We start from the raw sequence: 20,740 nt of genomic DNA, 5'->3' as shown, positions 1-20,740 counted from the left end.
CCACTGTAAACAACAGAGGATGATCTCAAGGACTAGGGCACTTATCAAAATTCCTTCTTCCCTCTAAGCAAATTTGGCACATAACCTTTTTTTCTCTCTACCCTTTTATGACATTGATTTTAAACTTTCAATCGACTGTAACTCTTTATCATAAGGTCCCTTAAATTCTTTTTAAAAAGAGGTAGAACAGTAGTAAATGAAGAATACCCATGCTATTCAAAAATATCTACAAAGTGAATTCTACGACACCTCGCTCACAGGCAGTGTTTCATTCAGCTAGAAAGTGCTGCTGCTCAATTCTCACTCAGCAGCTGCAAAAGCCACAATTACAAAGGCAACTTTGCAATGCTGTTTTATTTCCATGCCTCCTCTGGGGCACACAAGAGAATATTTTACCTTCAATCAGGAGGCCTCACCACTGCCTGCCTTACAACCCTGTTGTAGGTCATCTGGCAGACGGCTCCACACAAATTGTCCGTGTAACTTTGAAAGCCACAGAAGTCCCGCACAGGACCCAGAGCTAGAGGGAAATAGGCTAGGGGTCTTTGGGGGATTGACTGTGAGCTATCCAACTTGTAAAGATAATAAGCAGAAACGTGATCTTAGAAATCAACACAAACAGGACTGGAACAAGCCAGCCAAACTTCAAATGAAGATGAGCTGGCTTTGAGGTTGCTCTCTTCAAGCTTGGGGTGCTTAGACTTTAAAAACATAAATTCAGGTCCCAGCAGGAACCAGGCTGTCAGGGTCTGTGAGAAAAGATGGCAAAACGAACAGTTCTGCCGTGTAGGAGCTTCGCAAATCAGATACAGCTGTAGAATTCTAGGCCGCACGGCGCTTTGGGTTAAAACTCTGCTGAAAATCCCTGGAAAGGCTGGCTTCTCCCTACGAAGGCAGTTGACACCTTTGAAAAGTTACAAAAAAGATATGAATCTCACATCTGATTCCTGCTATCCACTGAACCCGTCCCATTCCTAAGGTCTCAGCTGTGTTATCTAAAAAAACGGGAAGTCCTAACAAAATCTATCGACAGCACAAACATCCAGTCACAGATGAGCAGAATTCATGCTAAAGCAAGATCGTCTTGGTTGTGAGCCATGGAGACTCAGCAAGTCAGCAGGCCACGGGGGTCTGTGCAGAACAGCTGGGCCAGCAACACTCCCTTGCTCACGTCCAGGGGCTCACATTTCAAACATTTCTGGTTCCAAGGCACCCTTCTCTTTCACCAAAACATCATCATTAAGGCCTTAAAAGAGACCCTGATGAGGATGAATCTAAAATTAGCCTGGCCTTCAAATGTGAAAGCGGTCCTAAAATTAGACAGGCCTTACAGATGGGCTTGGGCTTGCAGCAACTCAGGCGCAGGAGGGGCAGCCTTCCTTCCTGCCTGCCTCCCAATTAATCAGCCTTTCAGAGCGGCCCAGGACAGATGCTGTCAGCCTCCGGAGGGTGGCCGAAGCTGAGCTGGGAGACCCTTCTGTGCCTGGACAGGGAGGCTGAGGCCAGGCCTTCACTGTTGTCTTTTCCTGAGCAAGGGGGCAAACCAAGAAGCAACCAAGAATGCTACTGGGAACAGCAGGACCAGGGTCAGGGCTGTGAAAAATACAACATCAAGGCATCAATAAAGGAGTACCTTCCACATGTCTAAATGTGGGACTGTGCATCTTTGGCAATGTCTTATAGGGTTTTCTGCCTGTGTCTAAACGTTGTGTTAAGTTCATGTTGAAGAGTGCCTTTCATCTACTCTAACCCTCTCATTATTCATTTCATTAGGTAAAATAATAGCTTTAGTGGCAGATCCCTGATTATAGCCCAGGCCCCAGAGCAGGGCTACTGAGAAATGAGAATCAGTTAGTCTCTTTTTATCATCAGCAGGATATCTGTGTTAAAGCAACCAGTTGCTGAATGGCTCCTATTTTGCAGGTGCCCTGCTAAGCACTTATCACACACACACCCATTGCCGTGAAGTCAATTCTGACTCATAGTGACCCTATAGGACAGGGTAGAACTGCCCCATAGAGTTTCCAAGGAGCACCTGGTGGATGCGAACTGCTGAACTTTTGGTTAGCAGCCATAGCTCTTAACCACTATGCCACTAGACTTTCTCTATTCATTATTTCACTTATTCTTCACAATAACCCATGAAGTAGGTACTGTTACAATCTATTTTGCAGATCAGAAAACAGAGGCTCTAAGAGAGGTTACATGTCTTGTGCAAGGCATAGGAAGTCAGGAGTCACGCCACCCAAAAGCACCCCCATTTTTTAACAGACTGCTTGGATGCGACAGTTCAGGAATAAATAAAAGTAAGACATGGCGTTTGTGTCTTGTAAAATGTTCTTGCTCTATGCTTTGTTTTCCATCTCCATTTTGGAATGTCTTCAGATTTTTTCCCCCCCTCCCACTCTGTAAGGCCTTGTTGGAGGGAGAGTTTTAAAGTTCTCCAGATCATTATCCAGCCCAGGAAAGTCTCTGAGGTGTTGGGATACCCTCAAGGCTTCTAGAACTTGCAACAGAATTTCAAGGCAATAGAGCCTGACTGCAGAGACTAAGTAAAACCTGCCACTGGCATTCAGATGTGCTTTGTGTTTCTTTACCTATTGTTTTCCCACCTTCCCCCATTAGCTTTGCCTCAGGAATAGGAGGCTAATGAGCAGAGAGTGACAGAACTGAAAAATGTAGATGGAGTATGTGGGGGAAAGGCTGTGAGCTGAATCTAAAAATACATGCTTCTAAAGCCCCAAGTCAATACCAGTCCTGTAATTCTTAGATTTGGCAAAGGTCTTGTGGACAGACTCCATACACTTTCTCCAATACCCACAGAGTGGGAGGCAGCATTCGTCCTAATTTTAACATTTGTAAAACACTCCTATAAAAATTGGCACCAAAGAAGCCAGGATCATGGGGTGGGCTTAACCAAGCTTAAGCACAATCAAATGGACATTGCTATTAGGCCTTACCCTTGCCCTAAGGTCCACAGACGACTTTCTGTAAGGAACTGATCTTGCTTTGGTACCCTGGTGTCTAAAAGCGAATCCACTTCTGAAAAATTGAAATTATTCTGATGGAATGCTTTATTCCCCCAGAGGATTACATCTAATAATAATAATGGTCCTCAGTACTCATAATATTGCTTTTCATCTAATAAGCACTTGAGAATATTAATTAGAAACTAGATGGAACTCCTAAGGACTGGAGGATGGAAAATTGTCCTGTGGTAAGTTAAATTCACAGACTTAACAGAGAGTGTCTGACAGCCAAGGAAAAGTGCAGAATGCCTCCTTTTCTAGCCTCTAACTCTGAGGACTTTATTGTGCTTTAAAGGCAAAAGGGAATAAGCTCATATTAACATCACAAAATATAACATGCTTAGAAAATCCCTTAAGTAATGCAAAGTACCAGAAAGGTAAATGGCTTTATCAACCATGAATTCCTCCGCAAAGCGAATGTGACAAAAATTCTTCTTGCTTTTCCGAATCGCTGTGATATCACCGCACTGCTCAAAGACTTCTTGTATAATTTCCTCAGTAGCATTTTCTGGCAATCCTCCGACAAACACAGTCTTGCACCCAGGAGGTCGTTCTCGTGTGGAAGGAGGTGGAAGATCTAAGAATCACAACAAAACAGAGGGTTTCATCTTTTATTTATTTGCTCTTTCTTTTTTTTTCTTTCTGGTTCACCCTGCGAAAGGAAAGTTTGCAGGGTAACTTTCCTAGATTACGTAAGGATACGTTTATACCCCAAGTTACATGTATCTCTGGCTGTCTCCTTTTTAAGTTCCTCGCGCCTCCTTCCCCCCACCTTTACTTTTGGTGTTCATTTCTACACAGAGTGGCTGCGCTTGTCCGGGAACAAAGATAAAGCAAACGTTAGCATAATCTCATTTTTCCTTCATAATATAGAAGCTCAGCAAATGGCGGGGGGGTGGGGGTAGAAAAAACTTCACAAAGCACAAAACATGATGAAATGACAACATGATGAAAAACCCTGGCTTGTTATCTGCTTTGTCGTGTAGCCAGAGAGTGGGGCGGCGAGGCAGAACACGAAGTGTCACCTCAGAGCAAGCACAGTACTTAGCTGGCTGTAAAACACTGTGCCTGAAAAAAAAACAAAAAAACAAAAAACACCTTTTTTAATTCACATTTTAATGAGCAAACTATTAACTTTTAGGAAGATTGTATAAAAAGATAAACTGTGTACTGTCACAACCTTTTACCTAGTTTATATGTAGATTACTGAAGCAATCTCCTGGCAAGTCCACTTAAAATGGGCAATGCTGATTAATGCGAATAAAAAACTAAAAAATCCCTAGCTGTTTAAGCCCATAAACTTGGTATACAAGGCTAAATTAAAAAAAAAAAAAGACTGGCCCATTTACCTCATCCAACATACATTTCCTTCAACCAGATGCAATTTGGTCCAGAAGCTCTGATATGCAGGCTCCCCCAACCCAAATTGCTAACAGCTAAATTAATTCAATTTTCCATCTAGCAAAACACATTTCAGAGTTTTTCTCCCACATTGGTGAAGATGAATAGATGTATTCATATATTTCACACTGTGTTCGGCAGCAAATGCTGGCCTTTAATGGGTGAAAAGATTCTTAGTGGTAGATGTATATCCCCAATCACATGTGCCGGCTTCACTGTGTCGATTCAGCTCCTGGATGGACACACGGACAGATCCCCACGTATCTGTTCTAATCTAGAGATGAAAGCCTTCTGCAGAATGATGTCCACACTGTCTATCTACATAGGAAAGCTCTGAAAATAAACGCAATGCGATTAAAAAAGAAAAAAAGAAGGCATTTAAAATGATGAATGAATACTTCTCACAGGTGTCACTTACTTGGATTTTGAGGGAAAAGGGTACAGCTTTTGCAGTGGATTATTTCTTTGACGACAGCCACTTCTGCTGGTGGCGGGGGTGGGACCAGCCCCAGGCCTGGTATCATTGGGTTAATGGGGGTGATTCCAGTCATCACGTTCAGGCTTGGATCAAAGCCGGGCACACAGATTGAGTCTGGAAAAGGACACAAGATAACATCTTGGCTGCAGGATCTTAGACCAATTTTTGTTGTTCTTTTTGCTATTTTCCTGTAAAGATTATTTAACTTTCTGCTTTCTATTTTTCAGAAATTTCTCTTGGCATAAGATGTAACATTACAGAAAGCTATTCCAGAAGGGTAAAGGGAAAATAAAAGATTAGCCTAAAACTGCCCAGAAAGGAAATCATATTACTTAAAATATTAACATGGCAAATACAACACAGCACATTAAAGTGTAAAACCATGCACCATGAAGCTGTGCTATTATGGCGAAAGCAGTTTTCTGTTTCTTAACATCGGTGTGTTTACATTGCCTTATGACCCAGAATGCGGGAAGAATATCATTTAACATTGAAGTGCCCTGTGAATCTAATTGTCAACCTCATTTTATCAAAAGAGCCTTCTTACCAAGTGACCTAGATCTGGGAGAGCTCAATTTGTATGTGCATACTTTATAATGAAGCATTCTGGTCCCATCTAACCTGCTTCTCCCAGGGTGAGGAAAATAAAACAAAGAGTGATTATAATTACCACGGCTGGGTTAGATACTTGCAGCCATAAAGTTAGCTCTGTACGTTTCTGAATTCTACTGGATAATCGTACTTTCTTCCTATAATTCCATCAACAAAGAATTGGGCCACCCTTCTGAAATATTTATGCCCTGTATAATCACTGGGTTTTTTGGGTTTATATAAACACAACTCAAAAAAAGCAAGGAGTGAAAAAGGATGGCTTTTCCAGTGTATACACTGAGTTGTTTTGCTGGTGTGATAACGAAGCAAGTAATTTCATAGGTGATATACAGGGTTTTTCTTTCCTGGCAGTTGTTGATTTCTGTAAGTAAGACCTTTTTAAAAGCTGTTGTTGTTTGGTGCTGTCAAATCGATTTCGACTCACAGCAACCCCATGTGACAGAGCAGAACTGCCCCATAGGGTTTTCTTGGCTGTAATCTTTCTGGGAGCAGATTGTCACGTCTTTCTCCCACACAGCTGCTGGGTGGGTTCGAATCGCCAGCCTTTAAGGTAGTAGTAGAGCTCTTAATCACTGTGCTACCAGGGCTGTTAAAATACTGTACTGAGTTCCTAAGAGTAGCTGCACTGAGTTCCTAACAGTAGCTACTTGGGTTTTTCTCTTTAAAGAAAACAGATCCTCTCACTGGTGTGTGATAATGTTCCCAGGAGGACAAACAGTAGCACAGATGTCACAAGGAGTAGCCATGGTGACCCTCCACTAATCCCCGAGAGTGAAGCTTCCTTCTTTTCTTATACTTTCCTATTCTTTTCTCCTTCCTCATCCGAGGTCTTCTCCATTCTTCCTTTATCCTCTGCCCTCTTTTTTTGGATTCTGATCTACAGGCTGTGCCTTATGCCTGTGCATGGCCTCACTCACTGCTTACCTGTGTGGAAAGGTCGGATAGACCCAGAGACAGAAGGAATAAGAACTAACTCCAGAGGATACAGAAAGCACAGTAAAATGTTTCCTTTCTGAGGACAGGTGTATCGCATTCCTCCAGCTAGAAGAGATATTCTAACTCTTCTTCTGGGTTGAGCAGAATAAGCAGTGTGTTCCTGATCTGGGTCCCCAAATGGACTGTTGTCCCATTTATTAGAAAATTCATTTAATTTGATCACGTGTCAGAGTTTATTACTACCTTCAGTAAAATGAGCTTTTATTTTATTTAAAAAAAAAAAAAAAAGACAAGCAAAAAAAACCCCATAAATGTAAATATTAAATGAGCATTCTCTTTCAAAGCAGTCACTATGGCAATCTAGGCACTTAGTCTATAAATACGGTGCTCAGTTTCTTCATTTATAAAATGGGATCATTTGACTAGATTATCTCTTGGGGCACCAGCATTCCAGGACTCCTGGATTCCTTGCTGATATTGCTTAAAACAATCACTCAGAACAAAGTGGCATACAAAAGACATGGAAGTTTGGAAATGACAGTGACTTGACTCAAACTCTGGTTATTCACTTAATCTTTATGAAGTTTCATAGATGTTATTCTCATTCTATGCATCAAAAAAAAAATTAGAGTTTAAAATAGTTAAGTAAACCCTAGAAACAGAAAGGGCCACATAAACCAGAGACTCCATCGGCCTGAGACTGGAAGAACTAGATGGTGCCTGGCTACCACTGATCACTGAAGGAACAGAACAGAGAACACAACAGAGAATCCCTGATGGAGCAAGAACAGTGGGATGTAGATCTCAAATTCTTGTAAAAAGACCAGGCTTAATGGTCTGACTGAGACTGGAGGGACTCTGACAGTCGTGGTCCCTGGACCCTTTGTCAGCACAAGATTGGAACCATTCCTGAAGCCAACTCTCCAGACAGGGATTGGAGTGGATTATAAGATAATGATACTGGTGAGAACCAAGCTTCCTGGCTCAAGTAGACACATGAGACTATGTGGGCAACTCCTGTCTGGTGGTGATATGAGAAGGCTGACGGGGACAGGAGCTGGGTGAATGGACATGGGAAATACAGGGTGGAGAGGAGGAATGTGCTGTCTCATCAAGGGGAGAGCAGCTAGGAGTACATAGTAAGGTGTGTATAACTTTTTGTATGCGAGGCTGACTTGATTTGTAAACTTTCACCTAAAGCACAATAAATTTTTAAAAAGTTATGTACAATTGCCAACATCACAGCGCTAACAAGTGCCAGACCAGAATTAGAATTAGAACGCAGGCTCTGGTCCATAATAGACACATCTCTTCTGACTATTCCAACGTTTCTACCTAGAAGGACGCAACTTGATCGTTCACCTTGTACATGACACTACTTCTAAAAATTTATTCCACCCTTAAAAAATATAAAATCAAGATTTGTCCTCCTGTTCCAGATGCCCATTCTGAAGGAGTTCCAGGATGGAATAGCTTTCAATATTGTCATCAGTGAAATAGCACACTGGCTTCCAAGGGGAATATACTGGAAATACAAGTATTGGCCAGTGGGGTTACTGGCAAGCTTGAGTTTTCATTTAATCTCATTCTGTACATAGGATTGATTCGTCTGTTTCTTTTCTGGCCTGGGTCTCACTATTGTTTGCCAGCTCAGGATGATTTCAGGCTGAAATAGCTCAGGACTGCAAGCCCTGAAATGAGAGCACAGTGCATTACAATAAGCAGATGTTTCCCGCAAATGAGATGAGAGGTTGGCGCTGACGTTCTCTTGTTTAGCTGTAACAGACTTTTCTTTTTTCTCTCGGAAGGGCAAATAAATAAATAAATACATCTTCAGAAATGGGGACAAAAGACCCTGCTCTTGAGCAAAACAGTTTGATATACAACAAGAGTTACTCGCCTGTTTCTGAGACATCGGTGTGGAGAATCTGGGGTTTAATAAATCTGCATGGTGAGTGCGGTAGCTGGAGACGGGCTTAGGAAGGAATTAACACTTAAATTATGCTGGACCTCAAAGGACCTAAGATTCTGTATTTGAGAGGGGGAAGTAGGGAAGGATTAGGTTTTTTTTTTTTTGTTTGTTTGTTTTTGGTAATATATAAAAACCCATTGCTTTTTAACAATACATGAACAGTTGGAAATTGTTTTCTGAGCCAGCACAGGAACCTCTTACGTACTAACTCATTAAAGCAAACGCACAAACTTTGAGAGTCTGAGAACGACGATGGCACAGAAAAGCAAAGGTGAGAAGAGAACGTGAGGGAACTCTCGCGGTCTACTCTTTGCCTTCCTCAGAAGAGCTGCCCTTGTGAACTTCAGAGATAATGAGTCACAATTCCACTCAGGGAAAAGGGAAGAAAGCTCAAATTGTAGCAAGAAAAGAATCCAATTAAATATATACTAGAACTTTCTTTTAGAAACTGCTCTTAAACCCGGAGAAAGCCCATTGTCATCAAGTTGATTCCGACTCACAGTGACCCTAGAGGACTAAGTAGAACTGCCCCATAGGGTTTCCAAGGAGGAGCTGGTGGATTCAAACTGCTGACATGTTGGTTAGCGGCCATAGCTCACTGTAGCTTTTAACCATTGCACCACCAGGGCGCCACACTCGGGAAAGGGTTACTTATTTCATTTCTGACTCCTCTCAGCATCACCAGCTCCCACCGCATTAGCTGGCAAGGGCCAGCACTCAGTAGATGTTTCTTTTCTGTTGTCTCTCCACAAACGAGCAAGACAAGAATCCTGTCTACTGATTCATGCTGTTGCTGTTAGGTGCTGTCGAGTTGATTTGGACTCACAGTGACCCCGCGCGACACGGCAGAACTGCCCCATGGGGTTTCCTAGGCTGGAATCTCTACGGAAGCAGACTACCACGTCTTTCTTCTGTGGAGGCACCGGGGGGGTTCAAGCTGCCAACCTTTCAGTTACCAGCTGAGTGCTTAACTGTTGTGCCACCAGGGCTCCTTATTGATTCACAGTACAGCGCTTTATCAATTAATGAGCATTTTCCAGAGAGGAAGTTGGGGTTTTGTGCTTAGGATTTCAGAGGTACGGCAGCTGAATTCATTCATTCATTCACATACTATTTACTGGGCATGCACCATTACCAGGATCTAGAGTTACAGAGGTAACTGTCATCAGTTCCCCCTTGGGAAGATCTCAGGGCTTGAGAAGAGCATTAAGGATGGTCACCCAACTCAGCAAAGAGTTGAGAAACAGGAGCTCAAAGGACAAAAGAGGAGTCCAGGAAGGGGCCCTTACCAGTGCCTATAGCACGGTGTGCATGTGACAGTGTAGCCTGGGTGTACTGAGGCAGGCCAGGTCAGAAGGGACCTTGCAAGTCAGGCTCCACATTTCTGACTTTATTCTGCCTGTAGTGGTAGCCCCTGAAGGTCAGCTGTGTGTACCCAGCCAGGCCATCCCTCCTGCTCCTGGTCTGCTGCTCCTTTTCTGACCATTCAGTCAATGTCTCAGTAAAGAGTTTCACATTTAAGGTTAGAACGTGATCCCATTTGAAAGGAAGACAATAGGGGCCTATTTCTAAGCAGGGCTGGACATAACTCGGCTAGCTGTGGGCACGGAAGCTGGCCTCGGCCTGACGGGACAGGGATAAGTTGTCAATGCCAGGAGCAAGTCCAGCCCAGAAGGCTGAACACACTGTTCCAAAAGAATAGTAAGAGAAAAGGGATGGTAATCAGGTCAAATGGTAGCACTGCTGGTCTAGTCCTGGGCCAAGAGTGTCCTGACAGAGTGGGTAAGCACACAGATTGTTAGCAGCAGACAAAACACAAGTCCAGGCAGTTTGCATTCAACTACTAACCTGAAGGTTGGCGGTTCAAATCCACCCAGCGGCACCATAGAAGAATGGCCTGACAATCTGTTCCTATAAAGATTCCAGAAACCAAAACCAAACTCACTGTCATTGAGTCAATTCCGACTCATAGCAACCCCATGAGGTTTCCAAGGCTGTAAATCTCTACAGAAACCAGCTGCTACATCTTTCTCCAGCAGAGCCTCTGGTGGTTTCGAATTATGGACCACCACCTATGCACCACCACCATGAAAACTCTACTGAGCAGTTCTATTCTGTAACACATGGGGTTGCCATGAATTGGAATGTACTCCACTGCAATGTCTTTTTTTTTTTAAGGCAGGCTAGAAGCAGGGACTATCCACAGCTCACAGGGCCCTCGATACCCTGGTTTGGGGTTCAGACTCCAGTACACGGTTGGGGTTGGGGTGACTGAGCTTGGCAACAACAAGGTGAAGTCATAGATCTAGAAACACTAGACAAGTACTTAAGCTGCGGCTCAGGCCAAAGAAGCAAGGCAGGAATTCAGATACTAGACCTGCGGCCGGGGGTTCCAGGAAGGAGACAGAGACCCCAGTTAACAGACATGGGTACAGGTCAGAGCCTGGCCAGCAGCAAGCATGGCTGCAGGCTGAAGGCAGAGCTCAAGGGCCCCCTTCCCCCTGCCCAAGGCCTGGAGGAAATCTCAAGACCAGGCAGATGCTGAGCCTGTGGGGGCCAATCCCAGGAAGTCTGCAGGGCTGAGTGATGGCCTGGAGTGGCTCTGAGCACCTTCCATAGCTGCTCGCCTTTCTCCAGAGAAGCCACATGACACAGGAGGACAATCTGTCCACCAGAAGTTTAGGCTGGGGAGACTGTTCCTCGGATTATTCTCAGAATGGTCTCCAGTTAGAATTGACACGCCAGTTCAGGAACAACAGAAGTCACGCTTTTTCATTCCATGTGCTCCTTTTCTTGAAAAGTCTAAAAACTCATTTTGTGATCAGCTAAAGAGAATTGGATTTTAGAAAGGTGATCTTGAAGTCAAAGGATCTGGGAACAGCTAGGTGACCCTAAGGCTTCAATGTCTTCACCAGGTGAATGTGAATGTGAATACTAGACACACTACCTTGACAAACTGGGAGTGTCAGATAAGACAATCTGTGTGAGAGTGGTACATCAAAGGGTTGAGAGTCCAGCCTGGTTGGGGTTCAGGCTCCAGTACCTAGTCTGCAATCCTAGGTCTCCCATGTGCTGGCTGTCTGACCACAAAAATTTAATCAATCTTTCTAAGCTGAATTTATCATACCTGTAAAATGGGGGTAATATTATTTGCCCTTTAAAGTTTGTGAGAATTAAGATTAAAAAAAAAAAAATAGTGTCCAGAACATAGTAAGTATTCAATGAATGATAGCAATTATATACAACATTAGTAAATAAATACTTATACGAATAATACATATTTACATAACATTATATACATAAGGGAGTCCCTGGGTAGTGTAAACAGTTAATGCATTCAGTTGCTAACTGAAAAGTTGGAGGTTCGAGTCCACCCGGAGGCACCTTGGAAGGAAGGCCTGATGACTTATTTCTGAAAAATCAGCATTGAAAACCCTATGGAGCACCATTCTACTCTGACACACAGGGGGTTGCCATGAGTTGTAACTGACTTGACGGCAACTGGTGTTCTGGTATAACACATATTTATATAACATTATATATATATGTTATTAATATTTATATACATAAAGATTAAGACAATGGCATTAAAATGTTTCACTTGACAAAATATTAGTGCTTATGAGGTGCTGGGAATTCTGGTAGGTACTTTTCATGCAAAGATATTATAAGATTTGGGTCTTCCCTTCATGGAGGTGACAGTCTAGTGGCAGAAACGAAACAGGAAATGACAGTAGAGACATCTGCTGTGAGACATTTAGGTAGGGGTGTGAGGGGAACAAAGAAGGCAGGCATCTAAACCAGTCTGGGATGAAGGACAGTGTTGGAGATGGAATCCTGGAGGGAGTGACATCTGACCTGAGTCTTAAAAAGAATGACTTCTGTCTATCCAGTGGACATGCAAAAAATATTTCTAAATGTTCTCTTAGGAAAAATGTACAAAACCAATCCCTTGGAGGCAGAATTGCTCTTAGGTTTTTACCTTTGTAAAACAAAACAAAAGAAAACACTGAAAATAGCTATGTATTTGCTGAGAACAAATCAACCACATAGTAGATTATAAGTTAACATAATAGTGTACTTTATAAGATAAGTGAGTGCCTACAGGCAGAATCTTTAAGAAAGCAAAATTGAAAATGGTTTTGTGATCTTTCCAAAGACATCCAAAGGCAGAGAGGTATGTTTTCCATTTAAACCCAAGATGTATTTCCAGAGTGAGCTCCTGGAGCCCTGCTGTTCGCATTTTATAAACAAAGACCTCATTCTATCAATAAAACCCTCAGCCTCTTTGACTGGGAAGTAATGCTGGCAGCACGCAGGAATGCAGCCGTCAACAGTTATTTTAAGGACTGTTGACTTGGGTGAGGAGATTTGTGTTCATGTTTGAAAATATGACAGGGCACGAAGTGAAAAGAATTTCAAAACTTCTGACCAAAACTGGCGCAGAGGAGAAGTAACTGCTAAAAGAAGTCTGTCAGCTCTTTCCAGAAACCTGTGCATGCAGCATGCACTCAGAAACCAAATATGTTTTGAGTAAGCAGGAGGTAAAAGTCTATCAAAGGTTTTATGAAATGGACTCCTATCGGGGGTCAGGTGATTTGAATTCGATGCCAGAGAAGTTTCTGTGCGGAGGCCTGGTCTGTTATGCTCAAAGTAAGTCGCTAGATGTTTCTTGGTCCTACTGATATGCACACTTCAGATGCAATGGGCCTCACAGCTGAGGCATAAAAACCATGCTGGCACATGCCCATCAATCTTGGAGGGGGCTCATGATGACCAAGAAGCAAAGGACACTGGACCTTAGCAAAGATTGTAAATTTCAAAGCTGAAAGAAACTTGGGTATTACCCTAGGCCCACCCTCTTGATTTATAGATGAGAAAGTTGAGGTCCAAAGAGGTTAAGTGGCTTGTCCAAAGTTACAGAGCTAGTAAAGCATGGAGCTGAAACCAGAATCAAGAGTCCTGCTGCTTCATCACTGTACATTTGAATTCTCCAACATCTTTCCACCTTCATTTGGACACCTCTAGTGCCAGTATGGTTAACGTGCTTGGCTGCTAACCAAAAGATTGGAGGTTCAAGTCCACCTAGAGTTGACCTACTTCTGAAAAATCAGCCCCTGAAAACCCTAAGGAGCACAGTTTTACTCTGACACACGCAGGGTTGCCACAAGTCGGAGTCAACGTAACAGCAACCGGTTTAATAAAACAACACTACCTCGCAAGATAGTCCATTCCATTTTCTAACAGCTTTTGAGTTAAATCCACCGTCCTTATTCTGCATTCCTGGACTATTATAACAGGTCTCTTTCCCACCATTACTCGTAGAACCCATGAAGAAAGCTTACAGGTATACCTGAGTCTTCTCTTGTGTAGACTTAGCACTCTTCTTCCTTTAGTCGTCCACAGAAGAGTGCCTTTCTTGAAATATGCACCTTTTCTGAGTTACCCCAGACATAGCCAGGGTGAAGCTGACCAACTGGTTAGCAGTGATCTTTACCTTTCTTAATTCTGAACTCTATATTTTGTACAAAGGTCCCTGGGTGGTACAGTTTGTGTTCAACTACTAACCTAAAGGACAGTGATTCAAACCCACCCAACAGAGCTGTAGAAAAAAGGCCTGGCCATCTGCTTCTGTAAAGATTACAGCCAAGAAAACCCTACGGGACAGTTCTATTCTGTAATACATGGAGTCGCCATGGGTTGGAAATCAACTCAACGGCAATGGATTTTTTTCATTTTCTTGTACTAACCTGTATATTATGATTAATAGACAATGGTAACACTTTTGAATGTTTGCTTTGTGCCACGCTGGAGCCCAATGCGGAACATCACCTCAGCACATGAGTCTTTTTGGCAGTCACATCACTCAGGTGACACACATTGAATGACCTCATTCAACTAAACACATATGTCTTGTCACTGCAGGATGCCATTATACAACTTTGCAGCTGACATTTTGAAACTAAATAAAAGATTCCACATTTTCCCTTGCATTTTCAAAAATCTGTCTTCCTAGGTTCTCCACCTCTCTTGAATTTTCCCTCCCTGGCCCTCAACATCTATAAAACAGCTAGACAACTCTTCCTTAAAGTTGCTGCTCCTTCTAATTTACCAGAAAATTTTTCCTTGTGGCTCAGACTCAACCACAGAAGGAGAGAAAAGGCCCTCATGTTGCCACTTTTGAGAGGTGAACCTGTTTGCTGCTTTGAGCTAAAGGGAACTTCTCCAGGAGATGCCTATAGGGTGTTTGGGGCTTGGGGTTGCTACACGGGTCATATCCTCATCCATTTTCTCCATCTGGCCAGACGGTTAGTTCTTTGCTCCCAACAAAACATTCCTGTTCTTTTCTCTCTTTGACTTTACTCAAACATTTTCCTGGTCTCTGAATTTTAACATAAGTTTATAGAAATACATTTGATTCTCATTATTTGCGACAGTTACCATATGTTCTGGAAAGTCACTGTGGAGACTGAACTAGCAAATACTGAACCCCTGCTATTAAGGGATGGATGTTTAGGGTTAGCTTCCTATGAGACTCTGGTCACACTTTTGTCAGCTAATCAATTCATAACCTTATTTTTTGTGTGTTTCTGTTTAAAGACGTATTATTTAATATGTATTATTGATTCATTAACATTGAACCCATGGTCAACAGCAGTATAACTCACGCCTGAATGAAGCTTATCTAACATTCGTATTTTCTCTGAAAGACACGTCACAGCCTTCTTGTGCTTAGGAATACCAGACAGCACTTCAGCACTCTGCTGTGATTTTAAGCAGAGAAATCACCTACAAAAATCACAGAAGTGCAAAAAAGTGTAACACTGAGTAGATCATGAAAAGGACATGGTATGAGAGCTGAAACAAGAGGGCAGAGTGTTGCCTTGCTCAACCTCAGCTAGGACCAGGCGCATCGGAAGACTCAAATGTTTTGCTGCTTTGTACATGTCTGTGGTTGTAAATACATTACAGATATTGATTTTGGGGTTACAAATAAATTTTTTCTGAGTAGGTGAATTTGCTAATGTGGAATCTGCGAATAACGAGGATCAACTCAATCTTCTCAGGCAAATCCATTTAGACTCCTTCCCCCAGACAGGTTTATCTCTTTTGAATCATTTGTTGTTGATCTCTAGTTCTGAGGGCCACTATCAAATCTCTGGGGTGCATAGGGGTTACTTTTAACTCTCTGTGTTAAGAGGTCATGTGTCTTAGTTATCAAGTGCTGCTATAACAGAAATACCACAGTAGATGGCTTTAACAGAAATTTACTCTCTCACAATTTAGGATGCGAGAAGTCTGAATTCAGGGCACCAGCTCCGGGGGTAGGCCTTCTCTCTCTGTTGGCTCTGGGGAAAGGTCCTTGTCATCTATCTTCTCCTGGTCTAGGTGCTTCTGAGAGCCCGGGTCCAAAGGACACTCTCTGCTCCTGGCTCTCCTTTCTTGGTGGTAGGAGGTCCCTCTCCTTTGTGCTCACTTCTCTGTCCTTTTATCTCTTAGAAGATAAAAGGTGATACAGGCTACACGCCAGGGAAAATGCCCTTACATCAGGTCAGGGCTGTGACCTGAGTAAGGGTGTTGCATCCCACCCTAATCCTCTTTAATACAACCTAATCTTGCCTCATTAACCACAGGCAGAGATTAGGATTTACAACACATAGGAAAATTACATCAGATTACAAAATGGAGGACAACCACACAACACTGGGAATCATGGCCGAGACGAGGCGACACATATTTGGGGGGACAAAATTCAATCCATGACATCATGTTTTCTAAGTTCTCCCCTTCTCCATGGGCTACTGGTGCCCTCTCACTTGCTTCAACATCGCATCTGAATGTAGTCTACAGCAACCCATTCGCACTTCCTGAGCATCCTTCCTATACCACTTCTATCAAACACTCTTCAACATATGAAATAACTTCAAGACCTACCTATTTCTTTTAGTGGTACAGCCTGTGCCCCTCAGCTCCTGGCTGCAAACTTCTGAGTCACCCGCTTCCCTAGGTAATCACATCCAGTCATTTGTCAAACCTTTCAGAACGGACCTACCTTTGAGAAGTTTTCTATAATTCTTCCCTGCCCTCCTTGCTATTTAGGCTCTCCTTAGGTCTTGTCTGCAGTACTACAAAAGCCTCTTTGTGCCCCAAGAAACTGTAGTGTCTCTATCTTCCTCCTCCTTGCTCTCTCCTTCATCCCTCCCTCCTCTCTACACTCCTCAGCTGAGCCCCTCCCTCAAGCCCTTCTCACATCCTTGGACCTAGGATCAGCCAATGATGCCCACGGGAAACCCACGAGAATAAGTCCTAATTGGGGCCTCTAAATTACTTCTTTCAAACTTCTTTTCACAGCCCTATCTCATCTCATTAGGTGATGATTAATTTTCTCTCTGTACAATGCTATGTGACTTTATGCAGCAGGACTGTTACATAATGATAGGAGGGGCGGGGGGGAAGGTCTGAATAGGCTCTTGGTATTCTCTGCTTTGTCCAAACTGACAAGCTTATGGCGGTGGGAACAAGGTAAAAAGCTGTGGGATCTTGAGAAATTTTCTTAAATATCCAGTCAAGCCTAGAATAAGCACTAATTAATTTTCACGTATCTATTTTTCTAAGGAGGTAGGGATACTCCAGGTATATGTTGAAAGACTAAATAACTGACCAAGTTTTTTTTTTTTTCATGATAGTATAACAATAAATATATGATAAAATAATTTGAACATGTTTCTTTCTGTTGTTCAGTGTCTCCCTGCACTATCATTGTTCCCCTTCTTTGCAATCAGGGCAAGAGCCTGGCATCATATATAGAAAAAAGGACAGTGGAGTTTGTGACTGTGACAGCGGGGTGGTATATCACAGCATGCAAATGTCTTCATTGGGCTCTTTCATTTGCAACCTGTGTCTCTGAGGCAATATGCAGAGGCTCACCTTTTGATTTTATTTATCAACCATGGCTTCAGTTTACAAAGGCATCTGAATGATAGGCAACATCTCATAAATTTAAATCAGAGCAAAGGAAAACTTATTCAATATTTAGTTTCAAAGGAAACATTCACAACATATTACCTTAAACAATTTATGTAGGTTTCAATTTAAACTTACTGTTTGAAAAGGTTGAAGTAACACAGAATTGGTCTCTTTAAATAAGATCAGTACATAGCAATGAACTTGGAGAGAAAATAGAGCCTGTTTTAAAAGTAAACACGTCAGGAGTGCTCCCATAGGAAACTTCAAATTATGTTTTATTCAGTGCTTTCAATCGATTCATTCCGTTTTGAACCCCTGCTGAGAATCTGCCTTTCCACCCCAGATGTACTGAATCAGAATCTACATTGTAACAAGACCCTCAGGTGATTCTTACATATTATGGTTTTATTACATAGGGTTTTATTTTAAAGTCACAGACTAGTCCGATATTAATTTAATTTTTCTACTAGAACATGTAGGCAAGAAAACCCGACTGACTTAATCATCACCTTACCTGTAGTGTCCAACATAGTCATTGGCACACAGTATCATATTTGACAAATATCTGTTAAATGAAGGAATGAAATTTACAAAGTGAATTTACAGAGTCCACACTACAGGGACAAAGTAATATTTGGTGGTTTATTCCATAATGTCATTGTATTGATTCATATAACATTCTATGCAAATGTATCAGAGTTTTTCATATTTACATTAATTGACCAATGCGGCCTATGAGGCTTTGTATTATTACTACTACATGATGATTGTTACACACTTTTTACAGATAATTAGACCAAGAGGCACAAGGAGTGAGAGTGTGCTCAAGATCTCAGATTTAACTGACAGAACTGGTCTCTGATGCTTGTAAGTAAAGCGTTTGAAGGCAGGGCTCATCTTCAACCTAGCATAGCTCGTAGTACAAGAACAGAGACTCCACCTTAAAGGAATTAGGAAGAGGGGAAGAACGATAAGTATAAAACCCACTGCTGTCGAGTCAGTCCTGACCCATAGCACCCCTATGAGACAGAGAGCTGCCCCATAGTTTCCAAGGAGCGCCTTGTGGATTCAAATTGCCGACCTTTCATGGTTAGCAGCCCCAGCCCTTAACCACTATGCCACCAGAGTTTCCCAAGGGTAAGTACAGTATCATGTAAATCCAACTTAATTTCATGTCACAGGAGAAAACTATAATCTAAAAGCAACATAAGGAAAACGTAACTCAATAAAAAAAACAAGTTTATAAAATCTTCACTCATTTATTGTAAATTTCAAATAGGGAGCATAAGCCAGATCCAATAAACATCTTTAATTCTATATTATGGCCAATTAAAGGAAAAATAAGCATGGAGAAAATAAAGGCACTATAAATTACATACAGGAGTCCCTGGGTGGTACAGAAAATGTACTTGGCTGTTAATAAAAGGTTACAGGTTCGAGTCCACCCACAGGTGCCTTGGAAGAAAGGCTTGGAGATCTACTTAAAAAAAAAAAATCAGCCATTTTAAACCCTGTGGAGCACAGTTCTACCCGGACATACATGGGATCACCCTGAGTTGGAGCTGACTCAATGGCAACTGATTTTATAGATTATGGATAGAAATGAGGAACTAGGGAGAAGAAACAGAATTGAAAAAAGAGTTGAAGATGGAAAAAAAAAAGAAAAATCATAAGGAAAGGCAGTAAGAGACAGCTGGAGAGAGAGTCTGACTCCTAGGTTCCAACGCAGCCACCCCACCTGTCTGAGCAGGCTCTCTACACAGGTTTTTAATCTGCAAAAGGAGGATTAAAAATAATACCCTGAGAGAGTTGTGAGGATTACATGAGCTAAAATATGTAAAGTCCTTAAAAGAGTGCCTGGTGTGTAGTAAGCACTCGATGCATATCAGCTATCATTTTTGATGACGAATATATCCCTGTGTGTTTATGTATATGTGTGTGTGTATTACATACTATACATGACACCACACTGCCTTAGGACCCTTCCTTTAAAAAAGAGGCATGTTTCACTTCTCTGTTACTTTTTAAGCTAGTTCATTATTATCTACCTTAATTTTAAGAAGTAATTCTTTGGGTGGAAATCAGGTGGGTCTTCTAGGGAAAAAACCGAGGTGGCAGTGTCTTATAGCTTCCACATCAAAGAAACTTCTCCATGAGTTTATTATTAGGAAAAAAAAAAAAAAAAACCTCCCCCTCTGAGGAGCCAGGATGTTTTTCTGTGCCTGGAAATGAGAACTGCAGAATTCAGAGCTGTTTCCTCTCTGCTTTTTTTTTGCCAGGAAGATTAGGTGTTATACCCAATCAACACCAACCACACTCATTCTTGTGTTTGGCATGTCTGCTTTCTCCTTAAAGTATTTCCCTTTGTAATCCCATTTTATTACTGTTAAAAATAATGTCTTTTTATTAAGCCTCCTTACACACACACACACACACACAAACATCTTTTTAAAAAATTAAAATTGAAACTACTATGCAGCCACGGTAGTCAAAACAGCCTGGTACTGATACAAGGACACATAAACCAATGGAACAGACTCGAGAATCTGGATGTAAATCCACCCACATATGGTCAGCTGATCTTTGACAAAAGAGCAAGGTCCATTAAATGAGGGAAAAGACGGTCTTTTTAACAAATGGTGCTGGCAAAACTGGATGTCCACCTGTAAAAAAAAAAAAAAAACAGAACCCATACCTCACATCATACACAAAAACTACCCCAAAATGGCTTTAAAGATGTAAATATGAAACCTAAAATGACAAAGATCATGGAAGAAAAAACAGGAAGCCCTAATACATGGCATAAATAGAATACAACCCATAACTAACAAGGCACAAATACCATAAGATAAACGAGGTAACTGGCAGCTCCTAAAAATCAAACACCCTCATCAAAAGACGTTACCGAAAGAGTAAAAAGAGAACGTACAGAATGGGAAACAATTTTGGCTATGACGTATCTGACAACAGTCTAATCTCTAAAATCTATAGAATACTTCAATACCTCAATAACAAAAAGACAAATAATTCAATTAAAAAACGGGCAAAGGATATGAACAGACACTATACCAAAGAAGACATTCTTGCGGCCAACAGACACGTGAGGAAATGATCTCAATCAGCAGCCATTAGAGAAATGCAAATCAAAACCACAAGGAGATAGCATCCCACTCTATCCTCCTCCTCTGACATTACTGGCATGAATTAAAAAAAAAAAAAAAAACAGAAAATAACAAATGATGGAGAGGTTGTGGGGAGACTGGCACTCTCATGCACTGCTGGTGGGAATGTAAAATGGCACAACCATTATGGAAAATGATACGGCACCTCCTTAAAAAGCTAGAA

General features: G+C 41.9%; 1 protein-coding gene across 6 annotated transcripts in view; it reads right to left on the bottom strand.

Moving 5' to 3' along the window:
• The window catches only part of ENOX1 (ecto-NOX disulfide-thiol exchanger 1), a 749,536-nt gene that overhangs the window by 188,791 nt on the left and 540,005 nt on the right, over window positions 1-20,740 (bottom strand). For all 6 annotated transcript variants that reach the window (XM_049852937.1, XM_049852938.1, XM_049852939.1 and 3 more), the window contains 2 exons: window positions 4,849-5,022; window positions 3,400-3,606 (listed from right to left, as the gene is read on the bottom strand). In XM_049852937.1, coding sequence (XP_049708894.1) covers window positions 3,400-3,606; window positions 4,849-5,022 — 381 coding nt within the window. The remainder of the gene's footprint in view (window positions 1-3,399; window positions 3,607-4,848; window positions 5,023-20,740) is intronic.

This window comes from Elephas maximus, chromosome 14 (assembly GCF_024166365.1).
Source record: "Elephas maximus indicus isolate mEleMax1 chromosome 14, mEleMax1 primary haplotype, whole genome shotgun sequence".
Lineage (NCBI taxonomy): Eukaryota > Metazoa > Chordata > Mammalia > Proboscidea > Elephantidae > Elephas > Elephas maximus.
The sequence above is the reverse complement of the archived record's forward strand: the minus strand, read 5'-3'. Positions and strand labels throughout refer to the sequence as shown.